The following is a 24,406-nucleotide window of genomic DNA, read 5'->3' on the forward strand; positions in this document are numbered from 1 at the left end:
TTAAGGACACCATTTAAAAAGTGAAGTCAAGCCATATGATAGGAGAAAATACGGCAAATCAAGTACCAGATGAAGGACTTGCATCCAAAATGCATAAAGAACTCTTATAGCTCAGTAATAAAAAGACAGTACAATTTTAATGTGGACAAAAGGTAAGAATAGCATGTCTGCAAGATACACAAATGGTCAATAAAAACATGAGTCTCAACATCATTAGTCATTAAGGAGATATAAATCAAAACTCCAATGACAGAGCTGGAGGCATGTAGCTCAGTAGTAAAGCACTTGCCTAGCACACACACAGTCTTGAGATGGATCCCTAGCACTGGCAAAAACAGAAAACACGTATGTGCACACACATAAGATAACACTTTATACCCACTATTATAACTATAATGAAAAAGACAGATATGAACCAGTGTTGACAAAGATTTACAGAAACTGGAAACTTCATACACTGCTGATGAGATTACAAAATGATACAGTCACTTTGTAGAATACTCAGGCACTTCCTCAAATTGTTAAACAAAGACCCTATGGCCCAGAAATTGCATTTCTAAGTACATACTCAATACAAATGAAACTGATCTCCAAATAATAAATTGTACACAAAAGTCCATAGTAGCATTATCGCTAAGAGCCCAAAAAGTAGAAACACTAAACATTCATTCATTGATGAATGATTAAACAACAGTGTGATAGGTCCACACAATATCAGCCATAAAAAAGGAATGAAGTACTGATGATGCAAGTGATAGCATGAATGAACCCTGAAAATACTGTGCTAGGTAAAAAATCAAATCCCAAAAGACCACATGGTATATGATTTCATTTCTATGCATGGTCCAGAACAGACAAATCCATAGAAACAGATTGTGACCAGCAATGGTTTCTGTGGAGGTGATGAGAATGTTCTAAAACTGACTGTAAACACATTAACCCATTAAATTGCATACTGCAAGTAAGTTATGTATAGTATTGTGAATTATATCTCAATAAAACTTAAAAATAATACTATGAAAGCCTTATTATAACTTACATATGCATGTAGGTACACACATCTATATATTTTATTTTAGATGTATCAGATATGCCATAAAACATGAGAGACATCACAGAACCAAATTAATGTAGTAACACTGTTGAGACTTGACTGGCTGATTTTTAGATAAAGGTTGCATTGAGAAAAAAATAAAATATGACATTTTAGTATATACATATGTTTACTCTCACTAAAACAGAGTTAATGTGAAAGTTCTGTAAAAACAATTTATCCATGAATACTTTCTTTTTCTGGTAGAACAGAGTATTCTACATATAACATTCAAATATTATAAATAAGCTAGCTACTCAAAAGGCTGAGGCAGGAGGATTGTGAGCTCCAGGCCAGCCTGAGCAATAGGGCAAGAGAAAAGCAAAATAAAACAACTGAAAACTTGAACTGGAGGTGTGGCTTAACCAGTAGAGTGCCTGCTTTGCAAGCATGAAGCCCTGAGTTCAAACCCCAGTCCCATTAAAAAAAAAAAGAAAAAACATAATATCACAAGTGTCCTTTTAAAACATATACTTATCTTTACATAGATATTGTCTGGCTACACCAGGCCTAATAAGCAAGCAAGATGTTATGATTACTCAAGTTAAAAATGAATGAAAGATTAGTTTGGACAAAGAACAGAATAAAAAGTTTTTTATCCTTTAAAAAAACAACAAACAGGTTTTGGCTTACTGACCACTATGATAATGAGATTTAAAAAGCTTCCATTAAAAAAAAAATATATATATATATATATATATATATATATATATATATATATATATATATATATATATATTTTATATATATATATACATATACACACACACACACACACACACACAGTATATAATGTGCTCCTGTAATAGTTTGAACCATTATAGATATCACAATCATACCTAATTGTCTTATTTATAAACTCACAAACAAAAATAACATTACTAGAAGGGACTAGGGATATAATTCAGTGGTAGAGTATTTGCCTAGCCTACACCAGGCTAGGGTTGAATCCCCAACACTAGAAAAAAGAAAAATTCTTGTTTTAGCCAGGTAGGGTGATGAACACCTATGATCCCAGCGCTCAGGAGAGTGATGAGGAAGGAAGATCATGAGTTCAAGGCCCACCTGGGCTTCACAGTGAGTTCAAGGCCAGCCTGGGGTTACATAGATAGACCTGTCTCTAAAAACAAAGCAAAACAAACAAACAAATAAAAACATTGGTAATAATTCACTCATAACTCAGGAAAACTTGCCTGGAAGTTTCAAAGAGTTACTCTCATTGTGTATACCAGTTGTAAAAGAAACAGGGGTGAAAAAATTTATGACTAGAAAAAGATGGTCAAAAAGAAAGTGAAGAAATTATATACAAACAGCTACTTAAGGTTGCTGAGATATTTTCATAGGAACACATGGATACATACAAAAAAATTAGACTTTTATTTCATGGCTGACCCAAGCTGTGAGTGGGCATCTTTTTCAACCACTTTCACTTCCCTAACAACTAGGAAAAAGGAACAAGCTCAACTTCATAATGATTAATGCAGAGAAGCTTCTACCTAACACAGAACCTGCCATGGTGTTTACAGGGTTGCACCTTCAGAATGCAAAAGAAAGGAAAACTGAGTGATTTCCTCATTAATATACTTACTGCAGCACTCTTCCCTGGGAAGTTGAAAAAGGCATCAGGCCCATACTTCTGAGGCATATGCTTTAACACAGACAGCAGCTTCCCAGCATGTGGAGGCTACGAAAATCATTAAACGCATCATTCACCACAAAACAAAACACTCATTTTAATATATGGTCATGTTTTAATACACACAATAATAAATAATGCTATAACCTAAAAACATATATAATAACCACAACGCTATTTTCAACTATCTTAAAGAAATAATGCATTCTATGCCATTTTTGTAATACTGTAAGACATATTAGGTGTTTGGTAAATGCGAGTCAATATTTGACACTTGAAAACTCTTCTCTACACTACAGAGAAAATGATCTTTCAAAAGTACAAATTACATCAATCCACCACTCACCCCTCTCTAAAACACTTTTGAATTTATCAAACACTTAAGTAATGTTTACTTATGTTCCAAAGTTAAAAGTATTTTAAATACAGTGTAATATTTTCACCTCATAGCCATCCTATGGTGTGATCCCAATGTTATCCCAATTGTATAGAGGAAGAAGGTGAAGCAGAACATGCTGTAGATCACAGAGGCAGTAACTGGAAGAACCAGGATCTGAATTCAGTCTTAACTCCAGAGGTCATAGTTTTAACCATGACACCTTCACCACTGATATTATGCTCTCTCCAACAGCTTCTTACTGCCTTTAAAACAGGCACCAAACCTTAAAATGGCCTGTAAGATATTTATCTACCTCTTTAGCCTCATTTTGCATCTCACTTTCCCCTGCTCTCTGTACTCCCTCCACAATGACTTCTCAGTCTTCTTTCCACAAAAGGGACTGAGTATAAACTACACCTTCTACTTAAAATGTGCTGAGTAAGCCTACTTACTCTCCTCCAAACCAAGGAACTCTCCCAGATCCTTCAGAGCTCAGCACAATGGCCACATTCCCAAAGCAGTGTTCCCTAAACCCTAAAGGTAGGTTAAACTTTCCTATCATATTTTATTCTATAATATGCTTCTACTACACAGCATGTATAAGTTATGACGCGTCTAAGTGATTCATGTTTCTTTGCTCCCAAGTCTCTAATACATGAAACAACAAAGAACTAAAATGTAAAATCACATTTGCACTTATAAGAAAAGGTAAAGGACAATTGCATATACATTATCATTTTAATCAGTTGATAAGCAAATTGACAAAGTACAGGACATCCCTTTTAGTTAAAAGTTCAAAACAAGGTCTAACTACAAGTAAAATTATTAGTTTGCCCTCATCTTGTTTTGATTGCTGTTGTAAGTTATCATTACTAACTGTATAAAAGTTCAACAACCTTTTATTCTAAATGTTAAAAGGAAAGCTTCACTCTTAAGTGATCAAGAAATCTTCAATCAACCACACTGCTCAGTTACAAAGTATATAGTTAGTAACAAGTAACCACAATCATAAGCAACCACAATCACACTGATTGCTTTAAAAAAAATTCCAAAGTGAAATAAAGTAACCAAACAACTCTGCAGTCACAAAGGCAAATACAGTATTGTAGCATTTCCATATAGAGAAACCATTCCTCCAAATATCCATTCCTATAAACCAATGAACAAAGAAGAAAAGCACCTTTTGCCACAGACACTACTCAAAATACGTATAGTGGAAACTCTTTCAGAAAAAAAATTTAGTTGTCATATCAAGAGTCTTTTAAAAACTGGTCACATCCACTGATGCACTGATTCCACACGTAAAAAAGTCAATGCTAAAGCAGTAATCAGAAAGGTGGATATAGATTTAGCTACAGGGTTTTTCTTTTTCACTACACTACTATGAAAGCAAAAGTCAGAAGTAACCCAAATGTCTAATAATAATAATGAATGTCTCAGTCCTCTGGTGGTACTGGGATTTGAGCTGCGCTTACAAATAAGGTCTCACATTTATGGCCCAGCCACCCTGGACTGAAATTCTATTTATGTTCCCTGCCTAGCTGGGATTATAGGCAAGTATCACCACACCCAGCTTTTATTGATTGGGATGGAGTCTGGAGAACTTCTGTGTTATTAGCATTAACTGGTGTTCTGTTAGATGTATTGTTCTGCTTGTTACTTTCTTCCTATGCATTGCATCTACTCATATAATCCATGCAATGGTTCTAATTGCATAAAATACTCTATTCTGTGCCTTCAATCCACTTTACCTATCCACTCTCCTACTCATGAACACACACATTCACAGATAATTCACTGCCACCAAAAATACGTTTCAGTGGACATCCTCATGTATATTTCTTTATGGAACTATGTGAGACTTTCCTGAGTAGGCACTGAAGAGAGAACTATTAAGTCACTGGATATGAGTGTATTATGTGACGAGACTCCCACCTGAGGTCGGCTCCACTTGGTGTTCATTCCAACAAAAACACATGGGTTTAAAATAACCCTATTTCCAGCCAAACGTGGTGTTACACACTTGTAATCTCAGCTACTCAGGAGGCACAGACTGGAAAGATCACAATCCAAGGCAAGCCTGGACAACAATTCAGTGACACCCCATCTCAACCAATAAAAGTTGAGTGTGGTGACATGAACCTGTCATCCCTGCTACATGTTAACATTAACAAAAGGATTTCCATCCAGGTAGGTCTACCGAGGCATAAACAGTTGAGTCCTGATTCGAAAAATACTCGAATAGTAGCATGCCTACTTAACAAATGCAATGCTTTGAGTTCAAACCACAGTACCATGAAAAAGGAAGGCAGGGAGGGAATGAAGGAGAAAGGGAGGAAAGAGAGGAAAGAAGAAAGGGGGGAGAGGAAGAAAGAGATGGGGGAGGGAGAAAGGAAGGGAGGGCGGGAGAGAGGGAGGGAAAAGCCAAGGCCAAATAAAACTTGAAGGAATCACTGAGTTGCAGAGCAAGAACTTGAGTACGGGAAGTCTGAGATGGATGTAAGTTTCAAGATAGAGTACTGCAAGAGAAAGGTGCTATTCAGAGAAAAGGCTCCAGAAATCTTGCTCAATAACAAATTTAAACTTAATTGTAAATCTCAACAAGGTAGGGCTGAGACACTAGGAGCTGTAAATCAAAGAATTCCCTGAACTAGTACAGATCTAGGAGTTGTTTCAGGACCTATTAGACACCATTCAAAGACCACAACCTTGTACTATCACTGTCTCATGTCTGAGACTTAGAGTAATTCAGTAGGGACTCTAGAAGAGCCAGGCATCAAGAGTAAGGCTAAACCAACCCTAGGATTAACAGTGTAAACCTAGCTGAAGTCAGTCATGGGCCTATAACCCCAGCACTCCAAAGGCTGAGGCAGGAGGACTATGAGTTCCAGGCCAGCCTGGCTACATGGTGAGAACCTGCCTTAAAAAAAAGGGGGAGGGAGGAGGAGAAAAGAAAATAATGCAAAAGAGAGTAGGGAGGAAAGGGTAAGCGAAGAGTAATAGAGAGGGTTAGACTGATTAAAGTACATATATTTACATGTAAAGTCCAAGGCAAAACCCCACTGAATAATGGAAACTTAAACAATGAAGGACAAGAATATAAAACAAGTCATATTCAGGAGAGGGTATTAGTAGGAGGTGGAGGGTAAAAGAGGGTGAACATGGTTGATGTATTTTCTATACATGTATGAATACAGAAAATTGAAACCTGTTAAGAGTCATTTTAAGAAGGGAGTGGAAGTAGAGGGAGAATAATGGAACCAAACCAGGAACAATTATATACCTACAAAAAAATCTTGAAAGAAATGTGACAAAATTCAGTACTTAACAACATACAATTCACTGTATCTAATATCACATCACTGTGTGTAAAATCCTTAAGCAGTAAAATGTGACCTATATATAAATAGAAACAAAATCAATGAGTAAGCCAGGCGCTGTTGCCTCACACCTATAATCCCAGCCACTCGGGAGGCTCAGATCGGGAATACTGAGGTTCATGGTTAACCTGGCCAAATAGTTCACGAGACCCATCTCCAAACCAATCAGAGAAAAATGGGCTAGAGGTGTGACTCAAGCAATAGAGTGCCTGCTTTACAAGCACAAAACCCTGAGTTCAAACCCCGAGTTCAAACCCCAGCTCGACCAAAAAAAAAAAATCAGTGAATAAAAAACTGACCTAGAAAATGACAAGATTATAGAATCAGTAGAGAATAAAACTGAAGCAACTATTATTGTCGTTAACATTGGCAAGGGTTGAACATTGCTGAGAGCCTAGAAAATGTGAACATAAAAGATTTTTTTAAACATTTTAAATTTTCAATGGATAGAATTAAGACAGTGCAAAAGAAATAAAAGTTAAGTTGATCCTACAGCAATAAAACCAATCTAAAATGAACCACAGAACTGGCTCAAACGATAAGAGCGCCTGCCTAACAAGCATGAGGCCCCTCAGTTCAAACTCCAGTGCCACCAAAAAAAACTTAAAAATAAACTAAAATGAAGCATAAAGAGAAACCACTGGGAAAAAAATGAACAGATCTCAGTGCCCTGTGAGACAATACCAGGAAATCTATTTTACTTGATCTCTTCTCCTCACTTTGACATTTACTCCATAAAGAGAAACCACTGGGAAAAAAATGAACAGATCTCAGTGCCCTGTGAGACAATACCAGGAAATCTATTTTACTTGATCTCTTCTCCTCACTTTGACATTTACTCGTGTGCAACTGTATCAGTCACTGATAAGCTACTAATGTATCAGAAGAGAGGCACTTTCAAATCCCACAGTATTTAGGGGGTTTTGTTGTTACTGTTTTACCCATTGTCCTTTATTTCCTTGAAGTTTACTGAAGAAAAGCTTTAGTTCTCGAACTGTCAAGTTATAGCCAGCCAGCACTCCCAACATGTCAACTAAAAGATCTGGAAAGAAAAAAAAAATACAATAATTAAACTAGTTAAACTACTTCTTAAAGAGTTAATACATGTGCTTATTTAAGGGCCTAGATACCAAAGTTCTAATACATACTACAAGCTCAAATATCTCTTAAATAAAAGTTGCTTAATGAAAAAGATAATATTTAAATATCAAACTTTATTCCTTCATATAGTCTGTACTACAGAAAAAGTCATACCTGCAATCATGCTGTCAACATTTTCAATCTTCCCAAGAACTTTTTCAACAAGGCCCACTTCCGTGCACACTTGAAGATTTCGTATGCTCTTCTTCAGAATGGCAGTAAACATGCTCCAGACTTCTGCTTGGCAAGTGACATCACATTTTTCCAGTAAATCCACCATGCACGTGATACTCTCACCTTCTTGGATAATGAAATTCATCTCCAAATCAAACTGCCCTCCTACCAGCTTCCGTGAGAAAAATCAAAGAAAAACACATTGAAGACATTACTTCTTCCAACAGCACTATAACTTCTTTCTAAATTTTAGATCACAATAACTACCCACACACATTCTTCCTTGCCCTCCCTGACAATAAAAGATTCACTAAGAAAATTAAAAAAGAAAAAAGCCCAGCTCTAAAAAAGATTTCTAAGAAACCTTCAAACTTAGATAGCACATGTTACATAAGACTTAGAATATGAAAATGAAAATATCTTCCAACAAAACAAATATAGGGTTATCTTAGGTAAATCACTGCCCACTATCCTGCTACTAATAAAGATCTAGAGCAGTTCTGTAATTGCCTCTAATTCAGTATTTCAGTTATAAATTATCACCTCTGTGAACTACACAAAACAATGTAAACAGGAGATAAGCGACACAAAAGTTAAAAGCTGAAACAGGCTCAGAGTGGACACAAACCTTGGAGCTTGCATTTTTCAATCTCTGGTTTATTATACCCATTTTGGTCCCTCTCCTTTCCCATCAATAATCACTATAAATTACACACAATTAGTAACACACCCAGAGGCAAAAATTAGGAAAATTTATTTCACTAATGTTTCATCAGGAAATCTATCTAGAAAACCTGATTAAAACCACTTCATTTATAATTTGTACTAGGAGATTCAAAGTGAGTTTTCAGGTAATTTTATAACAGGTATTTGGTTTTTCACTGGTTAGGTTTTTAGGAGTTGGTATGTCATTTTAAATACAAATATCTAAAATCCAATAAATTACTACCAAATTCTAATAAAAAATAAAGTACAAAGAAACCAATATTGAATAACTCCCCACCCTGCTATCTCACACAGAGCCTCCACAGACAGAGAGAAGGTCTGTAAGTTTTAAGCAAATCACAACTGTGGGGTTTTTGTTGTTCTTTTCTAAGGACTGGAACATTTTGTTTTTCATTGTTGTGTTCCGTGTGGGTACATGTGTAGCATTAACAAAGGTTTTTGCAATGTATCAAATATATCATGCTTGAATCCACCAGCTTCCACTTCTTTCCTTCATTCCCCCTCCCCTGATTCCTGGAACAGTTTTAACAGATAACATTTTTACATTTACATACATGTGTATACACTATTTGAACCATATTCATCTTCCTACCCCTCCACCGGCCCTCAAAGAACCTGATCCACCCTCCTGTTCTCTGATTTTGATCAAACAAGAAACATGACGTTTTGCAAGTCTGAGATAAAGATAGCTACACAGGGAATTTCCTTGTGTTGTTCCCATGCAATATGTGTATTACAGCTCCAATTAATTGCCTCTTCCAGTCCTCTTCACTCCTCCATAGTCTGCTTCCCATGGTGGCCCCAACCAGTTTAAAATTTCTATATTCATTCCTGTACAGTGAGCACATCAACCTCATTCAAGTTTTTTGTTTCCTTCCCTTCCCCTATTCCTCCCTTGCACAGACTCCCCTTAGTGTGACCATATGCCATAAGACTGCTCCATTTGTTTTAGGTCTACAACCCGCATATGGGGGAGAACATGCGGCTTCCAGCCTTCTGAACCTGACTAACTTCATTTAAGAGGATGTTCTCCAGTTCTGCCCATTTACCTGAGAATGACAAAATTTCATTCTTCTTTGTGGCCAAATAAAATTCCACATGTGTATAAATAACACATTTTCTTAATACAATCGTCAGTAGTGGGGCATCTTGGCTGTTTCTAGAGCTTAGCTATTGTGAATAATGCCACAATAAACATAGGCTCACATTACTTCGAGTATATCCCTAGGAGTGGTATTGCTGAATCATATGGCAAATTTCTTTCTAGTTTTTTTATGAAGCCTCCATACTGTTTTCCACTCTGGTTGTACTAGCTTACATTCCCACCAGCAATCTATGAGGATTCCTTTATCCCTGCATCCTCACCATTTGTTGTTGGTGATGTCCTTGATGGTAGTTATTCTAACAGGAGTGAGGTGGAATTTTAGTGTGGTTTTGATATGCATTTCCTTTATGGCCAGGGATGGTGAGCATTTTTCATGTGTTTTTTAGCCATTTGGAATTCTTCCTTTAAAAAAGTTCAGTTCAGTTCAGTTCATTTGCCCATTTCTTTACTGGGTCATTGATTTTAAGGGAATTTAGTTTTTTGAGCTCCCTGTATATTTTGGTTATCTGTCCCTTGTCTGATGTATAGCTAGCAAAGATTTTCTCCCACTCTGTGGGTGGTCTCTTCAGTTTAGAGACCATTTCTTTTGTTGTGCAGAAGCTATTTATTTTCATGTAGTCCCATTTGTCCATCCTTTCTTAGTTGCTGAGTCACTTGTGTTCTACTGAGGAAGCCCTTGCCTACGTCTATTGCTTCCTGCTCTTTCCCGTACTAGCTTCAAGGTTTCAGGTCTGATATTAAGGTCCTTAATCCATTTTGAGTTGATATTTGTAAAGGGTGACAAACACGGATCTAGTTTCAGCTTTCTGCAGGCAGATAACCACTTTTCCCAGCAACATTTGTTGAAGAGGCTGTCTTTTCTCCATCGTATGTTTTTGGCACCTTTGTCAAAAATAAGGTGGGCACAACTGTGTGAATTCATATCCAGGTCCTCTATTCTGTTCCACTGGTCTTCATATCTGTTTTTGCGCCAGTACCATGTTGTTTTTATTGCTATGGCTCTATAGAATAGTTTGAAGTCAGGTATTCTGATACCTCCAGCATTGCTCTTTTTGCTCAGTATAGTCTTGGCTATTAACGGTCTTTTGTGTTTCTAAATGAACCTTAGGGTTGATTTTTCAATTTCTATGATGAATGTCATTGGGATTTTGATGGGAATTGCACTGAACATGTAGATTACTTTTGGTAGTATAGCCATTTTTACTATGTTGATCTGACAATCCATGAGCATGGGAGATCTTTTCATCTTCTGTAATCTTCGACTTTTTTCTTCAGTGGTTTGTAGTTTTCCTTGTAGAAGTCATTTACATCCTTTGTTAAGGTTATTCCTAGGCATTTGAGGTTTTTTGAAGCTATTGTAAATGGAATTATTTTCCAATATTCTCTCTCAATCTGTTCACTGTTGGTGCATAGAAAGGCTATTGATTTTTGTAAATTGATTATGTATACTGCTACTTTGCTGAAGCTATTTACGGTGTATAGGATTTTTTGATGGAGTTTATTGGATCTTTTAGGTCATGTCACCTGCAAAAAGGGTAGTCTGACTTCTTCTTTACTTATGTGTATTCCTTTTATTTCTTCACTTATGTGTATTCCTTTTATTTCTTCGTCCTGCCTTATTGCCCTGGCTAAGAATTCCAAGATTACGTTGAATAGGAGTGAAGAGGCACCCTTGTCTGACTCCTGACATTAAGGGAAATAGTTTTAGCTTTACCCCGTTAAGTATGATGTTTACTATAGGTTTGTCATATATAGCCTTTATTATGTTGAGGTATGTTCCTTCTATTCCTAGTTTCATCAGAGCTTTTATCATGAAATGGTGCTGAATTTTATCAAAGGCTTTTTCTGTATTTACTGAGATGATCAGGTGGTTTTTGTCTTTGCTTCCGTTAATATGCTGTATTATATTTAATGATTTGCATATGTTGAACAATCCCTGCATCCCCGGATGAAGCCAACTTGGTCATGGTGAATGATCTTTCTGATATGTTGTTGAATTCAGTTTGCCATTATTTTATTGAGGATTTTTGCATTGATATTCATTAGGGAGATTGGTCTGTAGTTCTCTTTTTGGGATGTGCCCTTGGCCGATTTTGGGATGAGTGTAATACTGGCTTCATAGAATGAGTTGGACAGTGTTCTATCTCTTTCTATTTCATGGAAAAGCTTAAGGGGTTCTTCTTTAAAGGTCTGGTAGAATTCAACGGAGAATCCATCAGGTCCCAGACTATTCTTTTCGGGGAGACTCTAATGCTGTTTCAATTTAATTGCATCTTATTAGATCTGTTTAGGTGATTAATATCCTCCTTGATTCAGTTTTGGATAGTCATAAGTATCCAGAAATTTGCCCATTTCTTCTAGATTTTCCAATTTATTTGAATATAGTTTCTCAAAGTAGTCCCTGATGATTCCCTGGATTTCCTTGGTGTTTGTTGTTATCTTCCCTTTTTCGTTTCTAATTTTATTAATTTGGGTCTTTTCCCTCCTTGCTTTAGTCAGATATGCCAGGGGTTTGTCAATCTTGTTTATTTTTTCAAAGAATCAGCTTTTTGTCACATTGATTCTTTGTAATTTTTTTTTTTTTGGTCTCTATTTCATTATTTCAGTCCTTATTTTTTATTATTTCTCTCCTTCTACTTGTTTTGGATTTAGCTTGTTCTTATTTTTCTAGGAGTCTGAGATGTAGCATTAGGTTGTTTGCTTGAGATCTTTCTGTATCTTTGATATATGCACTCATGGCTATAAACTTTCCTCTTAGGACTGCCTTTGGTGTATCCCATGGGTTCTGATAGGTTGTGCTTTCATTTTCATTTAGTTGGAATGTTTTCACCAAGCACCAGTGGCTCACAAACTGTAATCCTAGCTACTTAGGAGGCAGAGATCAGGAGGATCATGGCTCAAAGCCAGCCTGGGCAAATAGTTCATGAGACCCTATCTCAAGTCAACCCATCACAAAAAAGGACTGGTGTAGTGGCTCAAGGTGAAGGAGGTCCTGTGTTCAAGCCCCAGTACCACACCAAAAAAAACAGGAACTTTTTTATTTCCTCCCTTATTTCTTCTATGACCTACTGATCATTGAGCAATGAGTTGTTCATTCTCTAATTGCTTGTGTATTTTCTGCTGCTGCTTTTGTTATTAAGTTCTAGTCAGTTCTAGTTTTATTGCATTGTGATCAGATAGTATGCAGGGGGTTATTTCAATTTACTTCTATTTGTTGAGACTTGCTTTTTTGCCCTAAGATATGATTTACTTTGGAGAAGGTTCCATGGACTGCTGATAAGAATGTATATTGTGCTGTTGCAGGATGGAATACTTTGTAAGCATCTATCAGTTCCATCAGATCTTTGGTGTCATTTAGTTCTAGGATTTCTTTGTTGATTTTTTTTGATAGATGACCTATCTATTGGTGATAGAGGAGTATTAAAGTCTCCCACTACCACTGTGTTGGGGTCTACATGTAGTTTAAGTCCTTTAGTGTATGTTCAATGAAGTTAGGTACACTGACATTGGGTGCATGTTAGTTGACAATTGTTATTTCCTTTTGATGTAGTGAAGTGAACTTCTTTATCTCTTTTGAGTAATTTAAGTTTGATGTCCACTTTATCTGATATAAATATTGCTACTCCTGCCAGTTTTCAGGGGCCATTAGCTTGGTAAATCAACATCCAGCCTTTCACCCTAATCCAGTGTTTGTTTCTCTCAATAAAGTGGGTCTCTAGTAAATAACAGATTGTCAGGTCTTTCTTTTTAATCCCTTTTGCCAAATGGTATCTTTTGATAGGAGAGTTGAACCTATTAACATTCAGTGTTAGTATTAAGAGGTATGTAGTGATTCCTGCCATTAGGTCTTTTTGTTGTTTAAGGATTTGAGTGTGTGCAGCCAATTCAATGCTACTCTCTGAGCACTTGTCTGTTCTTCTCATGAGGTTTAATACTTCCCAGCCTTTCATGGTTATATTTTTCATCTTTTGTGTGTAGGATTCCTTTTAGAATCTTCTGTAGTGGTGGCTTGGTGGCCATATATTGTTTTAGTTTCTTTTATCATAGAAGACTTTTATTCCTTCCTCAATTCTGGATGATAGTTTTACTAGGCAGAGTATCTTAGGACTGAAATTGTTTTCTTTCAGTGCTCGAAATACCTCACTCTATACACTTCTTGCTTTTAAGGTTGCAGTTGAGAAGTCTTCTGCTATTTTGATGGGTTTATCTTTATACGCTATTTGTTTTTTCTCTCTTACAGCCTTCAGTATTCATTCTCTGTTCTCTGTGCTAGTTGTTTTAACAATAATATGCTGTGGAGAGGTTCTATTTTGGCCAAGCCTATTTGGTGTCCTGGAAGCTTCCTATACCTGTATGGACAACCTTTTCTCGAGAAGCAAATCGCAATTATTCAAAGGAATTGAAATACATTTAGAATTACCTTATAGAGTTATCCTTCAATTTTTAAAATTTTACTTTAAAGTTTTTTAATTTTTTTTTAAGGTATACAACATAATGTTATTTTAATGATCCGTTAAAAATATTTAAACATATGATTCATCTACATTTCTCTCTTTCTAAATACTTCTTGGTTTTTCATTATGCATTCCTAAATCCAAAAGGTTGGCAATTAAAAGAAAGTGAACTTTACAAAACAAAACCCAAATCTCATAAAAAATAAATTAAAAAACGTAACCAAGTAAGAGTTTGCCACAGGAAAACAAGGAAGGTTCAGAATTAGGAAATCAATTAAACATCCTTGCTGCCAGGGATTGATATATGTTCCAGGATCTGCCAAAACTACAAAACTGTGTGAGAGTGAAGAAAAACCTGAAATAAACAACCTGAGGATTGATATCTAACATGCAGGGACACAAGAACTCCTGGCACAGGCAGTGGGAAAGACATTTGGCTCTTCTGAGAAAGCTCCAGCACAGCTCAGTATCCCATCTTTTTATCATCAGCACTGAGTAGCAGAAGGGGATGACAGCTCGGTTTCTGCTGAAACAGACCCTCCGTGTAACTGGGTCAATTCCTTGGTCCTGGCTGTGCTTTGCTATGTTTGGCTCCCTACTCCTCTTAGAAATTTTGTAAGCCATCCAGTACACACTGAAATAGTCTATTCTACTTCAACTAGCTAAAACAAATAATACTATCTATAAATATATTGAATGTAAATTAGCCAATCTACAGATCTTACTCCAGTTTGGCATTTGTTACATTAATGTCCTTTTTCATGTTTCAGATTAAAAATAAAAGAGGTATGGCCCTTCTGAATACTAAAACAATGTGCTATGGGCACCAAAGTCAATAGGCCAGAAAAGACTAAAATATCAATGTTTTTGACAGAGAGCAGGTTTTTTGTGAAGAGATGACTGCGTGAGCAAAATTATCTGGCTCCAGAAGTCTCAGTTCTAAATATCTAACTTTGACTTTGTCACTTGCTAGGTACATGACTTTGAAATTACTTCATTATCCCACAAGGTTCCTTGTGGATTTTTTTTTAATGAGGGTATTTCATTCAATGGTACAGACAGTATTTATATAAATGAGGTGAGTCTAACAATGCATGGCTGGCACTGTTGATGGTGGTAGTTATTATTATTACTACATTTTACAATGTAATAATTATATATCTGTATTTGTGTATTATTATATAATAGTAATGTCTAAGTAGGACAAGGATGATTTAATTAACCTTAGTGACATACAGATAGAGGCATCTGAGAAAAAAACATTCATGAATCCCACAAATCTTGATAAATTTCCAGATGGATCAAAGATTAATATGTAAACATAAAGTCAATCAAGCACTTCACAAATGGACAAAAAACATTTTATAACATCAATTGATAAAAGGCTTTGTAAATTAAGATATTTTTAAAGAGTTCAGACTTGTTACCAAGAAATTTAAAGGTATAAAGTAAAATTTGCAACTTTAATGAGACAGAAAGAAGAAATAAAAAGAATACAAATTTGAAAGGAAGTAGTCAACCTATCCCTATTTACAGATGACATTATCTTATACGTAAAAGAACCCGAAAAACCACACCAAAAAAAATCCAACACATCATAAGCAGCTTCAGAAAAGTAGCAGGATACAAAATCAATTTACAAAAATCAGTATCCCTTCTACACACCAACAATGAACAGATTGAGAAAGAACACAGGAAAACAATTCCATTTACAATAGCCTCAAAAAATAAATTAAATACCTATGAATAAATTTAACAAAGAATATGAAAGACCTCTACAAGGAAAACTATAAACCACTGAAAAAAGAAATCAAAGACTACTACAAAAGATGGAAAGATCTCCCATGCTCATGGATTGGCAGATCAACATAGTAAAAATGGCTATACTATCAAAAGCAATCTACATGTTCAATGCAATTCCCATCAAAATCCCAGTGACATTCATCACAGAGACTGAAAAATCAATCCTAAAGTTCATCTGCAAGCAAAAAAGACCACGAATAACCAAGGCAATACTGAGCAAAAAGACCAACAATGGAGGTATCACAATACCCGACTTCAAACTATACTTACTACAGAGCTATAGCAATAAAAACAACATGGTACTGGCACAAGAACAGACATGAAGACCAGTGAAACAGAACAGAGGACCTGCATATGAATCCACACAGCTATGCCCACCTTATTTTTGACAAAGGTGCCAAAAACATATGATGGAGAAAAGACAGCCTCTTCAACAAATGTTGCTGGGAAAAGTGGTTATCTGCCTGCAGAAAGCTGAAACTAGATCCATGTTTATCACCCTACACTAGTATCCACTCAAAGTGGATTAAGGACCTTTATATCAGATCCAAAACCTTGCAGTTAGTACACGAAGGAGCAGGGAATACCTTGGAAACAACAGGTGTAGGCAAGGACTTCCTCAGTAGAACCCCAGCAGCTCAGCAACTAACAGAAAGGATGGACAAATGGAACTACATGAAATTAGAAAGCTTCTGCACAACAAAAGAAATGGTCTCTAAATTGAAGAGACCACCCACAGAGTGGGAGAAAATATTTGCCAGCTATACATCAGACAAAGGACTGGTAACCAGAATATACAGGGAGCTCAAAAAACTAAACTCTCACAAAATCAATGCACCAATAAAGAAATGGGCAACTGAACTAAACAGAACTTTCTCAAAAGAAAAAATTCAAATGGCCAAAAAACACACAAAAAAATGCTCACCATCTCTAGCCATAAAGGAAATGCAAATCAAAACCACACTAAGATTCCACCTCATTCCTGTCAGAATAGCTACCATCAAGAACACTACCACCAAAAAAAAAAAAAAAAAAAAGAACACCACAACCAACAAATGTTGGCAAGGATGCAGAGAAAAAGGAATCCTCATACACTGCTGGTGGGAATATAATTTAGTACAACCACTATGGAAAACAGTATGCAGGCTCCTCAAAAAACTAAAACTAGAACTGCCATATAATGCATCAATTTCACTCCTAGGGATATACTCGAATGAATATAAGTGAAGTTACAACAAAGGCACCTGCACACCCATGTTTATTGCAGCATTATTACAATAGCTAAGCTATGGAAACAGCCAACATGCCCCACTACTAATGAATGGATTAAGAAACTGTGGTATTTATGTATAATGGAAATTTATTCAGCCACAAAGAAAAATGAGATTTTGTCATTTGCAGGTAAATGGACGGAACTGGAGAACAAAATCTTAAGTGAAGTTAGCCAGGCTCAGAAGGTCACATGTTTTCTCTCACATGTGGAATACAGACCTAATACAAATCAAGAAATATTATGAAAAACAGGTCACGCTAAGGAGCGGTCACATACTAGAAAGGGAGGGTAAAAGAAGGAAGTTAAGAAGGTGAATATGGTTGAAGTACTTCCTCCCCAAAAATGAATATAGAATTTTTAAACTTGTTGAAATCACCGTAAGAAGGGGACTAAAGTAGAAAGGAGAAAAATACAGAAGATAAACCAATTTGGGTTATAATACATATATACACGGAAATGTCACAAGAAAACTACCTGTAGAGCTATCTTAAAAAACAAAAATGTCATTTTTTTTTCCTTTTACAAAATTGAAGAATAGGAGGGCAGAACAGGTCCTGCCTGGGGAGTTGGTACTAATGGGAGGGAGGAGCAGGTAGGGTATAGGAGGGTGTAGGAGGGTGAATATGGTACAAATACTGTATGCACATGTATACAAACAAAAAATGGTATCTGTTGAAACTATTGCAGGAATGGAAAGGGAGAGGGTAAAGGAGAATGATGGAGAGGGTTAATTCAAATATGATATAGTTGATGTATTGTAAGAACTTTTATAAATGCCACAATGTGCCCCCAGCACAATTTTAAAAAGGAGAATAAATTAAATTTGCAGCTCAGTGGTAGAGGGCTCACCTACCATGCATGAAGTCCTGTATTCAATCCCCAGCACTGTGAGGAAAAAAAATGTTTTTTAATTCTGTAGGCACTCCCATAGTTATTGAACCACTAATCATAATATTCATGAAATAAAAACCACATAAATGTCCAGGTACAGTGGCTTACATCTGTAATCTCAGCTACTGCAGAGGTAAAGACTGGGAAGATCACAGTTCAAGGCCAGTCCAGGAAAAAAGTTAGTGAGACACCATTTCAACAAACAAGCTGGGCATACTGGTACAAACCTGTAATCCCAGTTACACAATACATAGGTAGGAGGATCACAGTCCAAGGCCAGCTTGAGGAAAAGAGTGGGAGAACCTATCTAAGAAATAACCTAAAACCAAAAAGGGCTGGGAGCATGGCTCAAATGGTAGAGCACTTGCTTAGCAAGCACAGGGCCCTGACTGCAAACCCTAGTACTCCCCAAAGCAAAAAAGAATGAAAAAGGAGCAACTTAGATGAAATACAAATTTTGTGCAAGATGCAGACTAACAAACTCATCCAAAAACAAAGACATGATGCCTTCCCTGAAATAAAATTCCTGGACTGGATGGCTTCTCTGGTAAGTTCCAGCAAACATTTAGGGATAAACTAACAATAATTCTATGCCATCTTCTTCAAAGTGACTTCAAACACGAGTACTGGAGAAAACAAGAAAAGATTCCATTAGCAGATGAATGGGTAAGAATATCCGCTATAAACACCAATCTCAACATTATGCAATATAGTTCCCCAGAAGTGTGTGCAATATTTATGTTTTTATGTATCCGCTTAAAAAATTTAAGAGTAAAAAGTTAAATTTGAAGCCAAAAAAATTTAAGAAATTCTCAGTGCTTGCCTAAGTGCAAGGCCCTGAATTCAAACCCCAGTATCACAAAAAAAAACCTACATGTGTGTATATGAAATGGTCAAAGAGTTAAAAAAAAAAAAAAATCAATAGTAGTATAAAGAAAAATAAAGTACTGTCAATTGGTTGAAAAAAGTTTTAGGAAGACACGAACAGTCAATTCACAAAAAGAAATCCCACTGAAAAATGCAAATTGGAATAAACTTACTAAATAAAATATTTTTAATTATTAATGCTCAAGGTAGGCAAGAATGAGATGAAACAGGCACTTTGTACTCCTCGTAAAATCTTTCCAGAATAGTTTACAATATGAGAAATTATGTAAAAATTAAAATATAAACTTCTGGGTATCCAAAAAAATAAGAGTAAGTGTTGGCATAAGACTGGGTGTCTCCACATGTAATTATACTAACAACAATGAAATAAAGTCAAGACTATCTTTTACTACATACAGGCAGAAAGGATCAGTAGAGTAGACATTTCCAAAGATAAAGTTAAAGGGAGAAATTCAAAAGTGGGAAAATTCATTGCACACACTTAACCTGAAAAGTTGTAAGGAAAATTTGTAATCAATTTTAACAGTAGAAAGGTCTGATCCTGTCTAAGAACACCACTATTCTTTGGAAGATAACTGATAGAACCAGCAATGTACATAGATAATAGAATATAGAATTAAGGGCTGACAAAATCCTCAGGAACAAAAAGAACTTCATGTGGGAAAGAATGCAAAGACTTGGAAAGGTAGCCAAACAAAAAGTCTCTAATGCCAGAAAAATCTAGTAATTCTGTATAATATGACATACAATAAATAATATATTATCCTAAAATAACTGTGTGGTAAAAGGAAAACTGAAAGAGAAAGATTTTATGAAAAACCACTTAGACACCATAGTGGCCATAGGGAAGACAAGCCTTGGCAGTACAGTATTTTCTGGAAAACAGAATTCAAACAGGACCTCTTAACATGCGCTCACCACACTTGACTTCACTTAATGTAAGGCAAACAACAGAAACAGTTAAAGAATTTATTGCCAAGAAAATAAAGCCTGGAGGGAGTTGTCATAGTGTGAAAGTCTCTGTGCAGAGCTCAATGGGACAGACACACTGTTGCAACTAACTTAAAAGCCCTCACCTTCACCTTAGCATTACTTACAGCAATCTTTCACTGTGATCATGTGTATCACCATCGGTAACCACCCTTACAAGAAGCTGTAGGATTAATTTTTAAAGTAATTTCCCAAAAAGCCTCAAATATTTCACCAGCTTTTAAAACTGAGTTTATAGTGTGAGAGCAATATCCAGACAGGTGTTTTAAATATTCTTCCATCACATTAAATATTATAAAATATGCCTTTCAAGGAGAAAATTGATGACAGAAATTTGTACATACAAATGTGTGGCATATTTGATATACTATATGTATGCATACTATTATACCTAAAAGCCATGCAGAAGGGCTATAGTATGTCATGTTAACCCTTTCTAATAGTTATTTGAGGCTGATCAACCTTCAAAACACAAATTTGTTTCCAATGACAGGGATCATAATCCAGGTCCAGGCACTGGCTAGTTATTACCTGAGCTGTAGTAATGGCTCTGCAGTACAAAATGTAATCTTCCCAAATGTCACAGTAAGTTATGAATATCTGAGCAGCCTAATGCACTTTACTAGCCATGAAATGTGAAAATGTAATCTTATTACCTTTTTTATGGTTGTATTTTTTTTTTAATAATGTAGCCTAGAATCTGATGTATAGTCTTTTTCTGCATTTTAGCATGATTTGGTCTCCTCTGCCATATAGAACATTTTTCAAAACTCTGCATTTCAACATATTTTAGTCTTGGCCTGAACTTCATAAACAATTTTTATAGCTATCTTCAGGGTGGCATAACATGCTTTCTATAAGGTTACAGTTTAATGTACATGATTACAGAAATTTTAAGGTATCTGACTGAAAGAATTCAAATAAATCCTTACAAGTTTTGTGACAAGACTTTAATTGGGCATGATGGCCGCTTTTCTTGTTATATTAATAAAATGCCTTGAGCAAAAATTAGTCACTAACTTAAGTCATTTGTATTTCCAGAAAACCAAGAAATGTAGAGACCAAAAATAATCATCTTCTCTTCAAAAGATTTATGAATCTAGAAAGACCATAACTCATAGAACATTCTAATACTTCAAAGTAAAGCTATTTTCTCTGAACTACTCACTGGGAACTTGTTAAAGTTTTCACTGATGAGACAAGACTGAGGTATAATGGGAAACATTGGACAGTGTACAATCACAATTTCTGTCACTAAGGAGATACTTTATTTCTTATGACCTGTCCAAAAACGTCTAAATTACTTTTTTCTCTGAACTCTATTTATATGTAAAATGACTATTAAGGAATATATTTCTTTTATGTATTATGCACCCTTCAAAAGTGTGTGTAGTTTTTAAAAGTGCTAATCTCAAAAGTATCCAATTGGGAAAAGTATCCAATTTTTCCCAATAATCCATTCAAATGTAGATGTGGCCTGGTATAAGTTTACAGTCACTAGAAACTCACTAGTGGAAGAATTACAATGGTACAACACAGACTGCACTGATATCCAGTGTACATTTTCTTTTCCCTCCATGATAATACAAACTTTCAAATGCCGCACATTGAGGCCAGGAAAAACACTTCCCAGACGTCCTTGAAGTTACCAGCCATATGGTCAAGTTATAACCACCAGAGAGTAATGTGTGCACCTTCAAGTTGTTACTATTTTTTTTTTTGAGCCAGGGTCTCATTGTGCAACCCAGTCTGACACTGAATTCAGTACGTAGCCCAGGCTGACCCTCAGTCTTGGCTTTTTGGTTTGTTTTACTAAGATAGGGTCTCACTATGTGGCCCAAGCTGGTCTCAAAAACACAACTCTCCTGTCTCCACTTCTGACTGCTGGGATTACAAGCACGCATTACCACACCTGGCTTTTGTGGTTTATTATCAAAAAGAAGGATCATGACCTTTCTTTCCAACTTTCCTTATTCCTACCGTGTAAGAAGCAGAAACACTGGCAAGAGCTAAATCTAAGCAGTCAGCCTTATAGTGAAGATAAAAGTGCAAAAGATCAATGGATCCTAACAATGACAAAACTGCTACAGTAGCTTTATCAAGGCTCTTACCTAAAGCAGAAATACACTTCCACTTTGTTACTTGGATAGCTCAGTTACATCTGCTGAAAACCTACAATATTCAACTGTTCTGATTACAACTACTTCATGAGCCCACCTGCCCACACATACTTTTTCATGGCACACATTTTAATTATTTGTTCTCCAATCAATTCCCAGAAGAATTAAAAAGCAAATCTGTGTCAATTCACAGCCAGGACTATAGATTAGGAGTATTTGACTCATAGTCTTATGCCTTTCTAACACCTTCACTAATAATCTACGATTTGGGGGGGGAAGGTTATTTCTTCAAATAATGTGTTTAAAAAGTTATTTGAAAAATGTGCAATGTTCACTGTCCACAAAAAATTAGTCCAAACGCATGACTTGTGTACACTGGCTGACATATATCTTTATATTTTTTAAATCCCCAAATGTACTAAAAAGTAGAAAATCCCTCTCATTGTTCACTGCACTTTATATAACAATTAGAAATTTTCACAGCATAACAAACAGCATCTCTACAAAAAGCAACAATAAACAAAAGGCTGCATGAGCCATAAATCTGAGAAGTGATGGACTACAGTTCTAAAGATATGTTTAAGTGACAGAATTACCATAGTTTCAATAGCAACGTAAACTACACATCTCCACAGATATATAACCAACACCTTCTCAAAACTTTTTTCAACATGGAACTCTTCTTTTTCTTTTCTTCCCCTCTCTGTCCTTGTCTTTTTGGACAGACTTACAAAGGATTACTGAAAGTGATTTCTTGATAGCTTTTTTTGAGGAACACTGGGTGGTGTAATGTATTTATGTTCTTGAACCTTATTGCTATGGAAAGATACCACAAAATGGAAAATATAGGCCTAGATAATTAATTTCTGAATAGGACACCTATTGCCCAGGAAATAAGAGCAAGAATTGACAAATGGGACTGCATCGAGTTAAAAAGTCTCTGCACATCAAAAGAAACAATTACCAGAATGCACAGACAGGCCACAGAATGGGAGGAAAACATCCCCAGTTATTCATCAGATAAGGGATTAATATCCAGAATGTATAAAGGGCTCAAAAAATTAAACAGCAAAAGAAGAGACAATCTTATTAATAAATGGACAAATTGAACAGACAGTTCTCAGAAGAAACAGAAATGCCTAATAAATACATGAGCCATACAGGAAATGCCACACAAAACTGCACTAAGAGTCCATCTCACCCCAATCAGACTGATAATCATCAAGAAAACAAACAATAACAAGTGCTGGCAGAGATGCGGGGGCATAAAGGAACCCTCACACACTATTGGTGGGAATGTAAACTATGGAAACATGGAACCCCCACACACTATGGAAATCAGTGTGGAGGTTCCTCAATAAACTAAAAATGGACTTACTTATGACCCACCATAGCACTCCTGGGTATGTATCCAAAGGAGTGTAAATCAATATACAAGAGAGAAACTTGCATGCATATACACACATATATGAATATTATTCAGCCATAAAAAATGAAATTATGTCATTTTGCAAGAAAATGGATGAAACTGGAGATTATCATTTTGAGGGAGATAAGCCATGTCTAGAAAACCAAATACTGCATGTTTTCACTCATCTGGGGATCTAGACCTAAAATGATGATGTTGAGAATAATAATAATAACGGACATGAATATAAAAGGGGGACTGTCTGGGGAGGGGAGAACCCGCGAGAGGGGGACCAGTGAGAGGGGGAGGGAGAAAGGAAAGGATACCAAGGAGTGAATGAACGTCACTATGGCTGATGGTTCCCCTTACATCATCCATTCTGAGGACAATCAGTCACCACAAATGAGGACCTTCAAGTAGCACCTTTGATGCACACTTGAAGGGAAGCAGAGGCCTCCACCAGCAAGTTCTCAGTCATCTTGGAAACAAATCCTCCCACCCAAGGTAAGCTTTTGATTACTGCAACTCCAGCTAACATCCTGAATGCAGCTTCACAATGCAGCCTAATCCAGAACTGTCCAGCCAATCTGTTCCCAAATTCCTAACCACAGAAACCAGGAGCTGATACATGTTGACTATCATTTTAAGCTATGAGGTTTGGGGGTACTCTGCTAAACAGCAATAGGCAACAACTACAACCATCAATCAATTGGCTCTACGTATTTCTATATTTCTGAACTTTTTAAAATTCAAATATTCTAATAAAAATACAAAATAATAGGATATACATATTGAGTTATTCCTAGTTATGCACTATGCATGAAACATCCTATTTACCTCTCACAAAAACCCGGTTATCTCACTTCAAACATGAGGAATGTCAAACAGATGTAACGTGCCCAAACTCATGAGTAAGTAAAGTGGTCAAATCAGGGTTTCAGCAGAG

The 24,406-nt window shown here is 36.2% G+C and overlaps 1 protein-coding gene across 5 annotated transcripts in view; it reads right to left on the reverse strand.

The window, feature by feature from the left end:
- Positions 1–24,406, reverse strand: part of Lrba (LPS responsive beige-like anchor protein) — a 615,537-nt gene that overhangs the window by 532,436 nt on the left and 58,695 nt on the right. For all 5 annotated transcript variants that reach the window (XM_074041265.1, XM_074041269.1, XM_074041267.1 and 2 more), the window contains exons 3-5: positions 7,743–7,974; positions 7,430–7,530; positions 2,682–2,777 (exon numbers count right to left, since the gene is read on the reverse strand). In XM_074041265.1, coding sequence (XP_073897366.1) covers positions 2,682–2,777; positions 7,430–7,530; positions 7,743–7,974 — 429 coding nt within the window. The remainder of the gene's footprint in view (positions 1–2,681; positions 2,778–7,429; positions 7,531–7,742; positions 7,975–24,406) is intronic.

The sequence above is a fragment of the Castor canadensis genome, chromosome 9, assembly GCF_047511655.1.
Source record: "Castor canadensis chromosome 9, mCasCan1.hap1v2, whole genome shotgun sequence".
Classification (NCBI taxonomy): domain Eukaryota; kingdom Metazoa; phylum Chordata; class Mammalia; order Rodentia; family Castoridae; genus Castor; species Castor canadensis.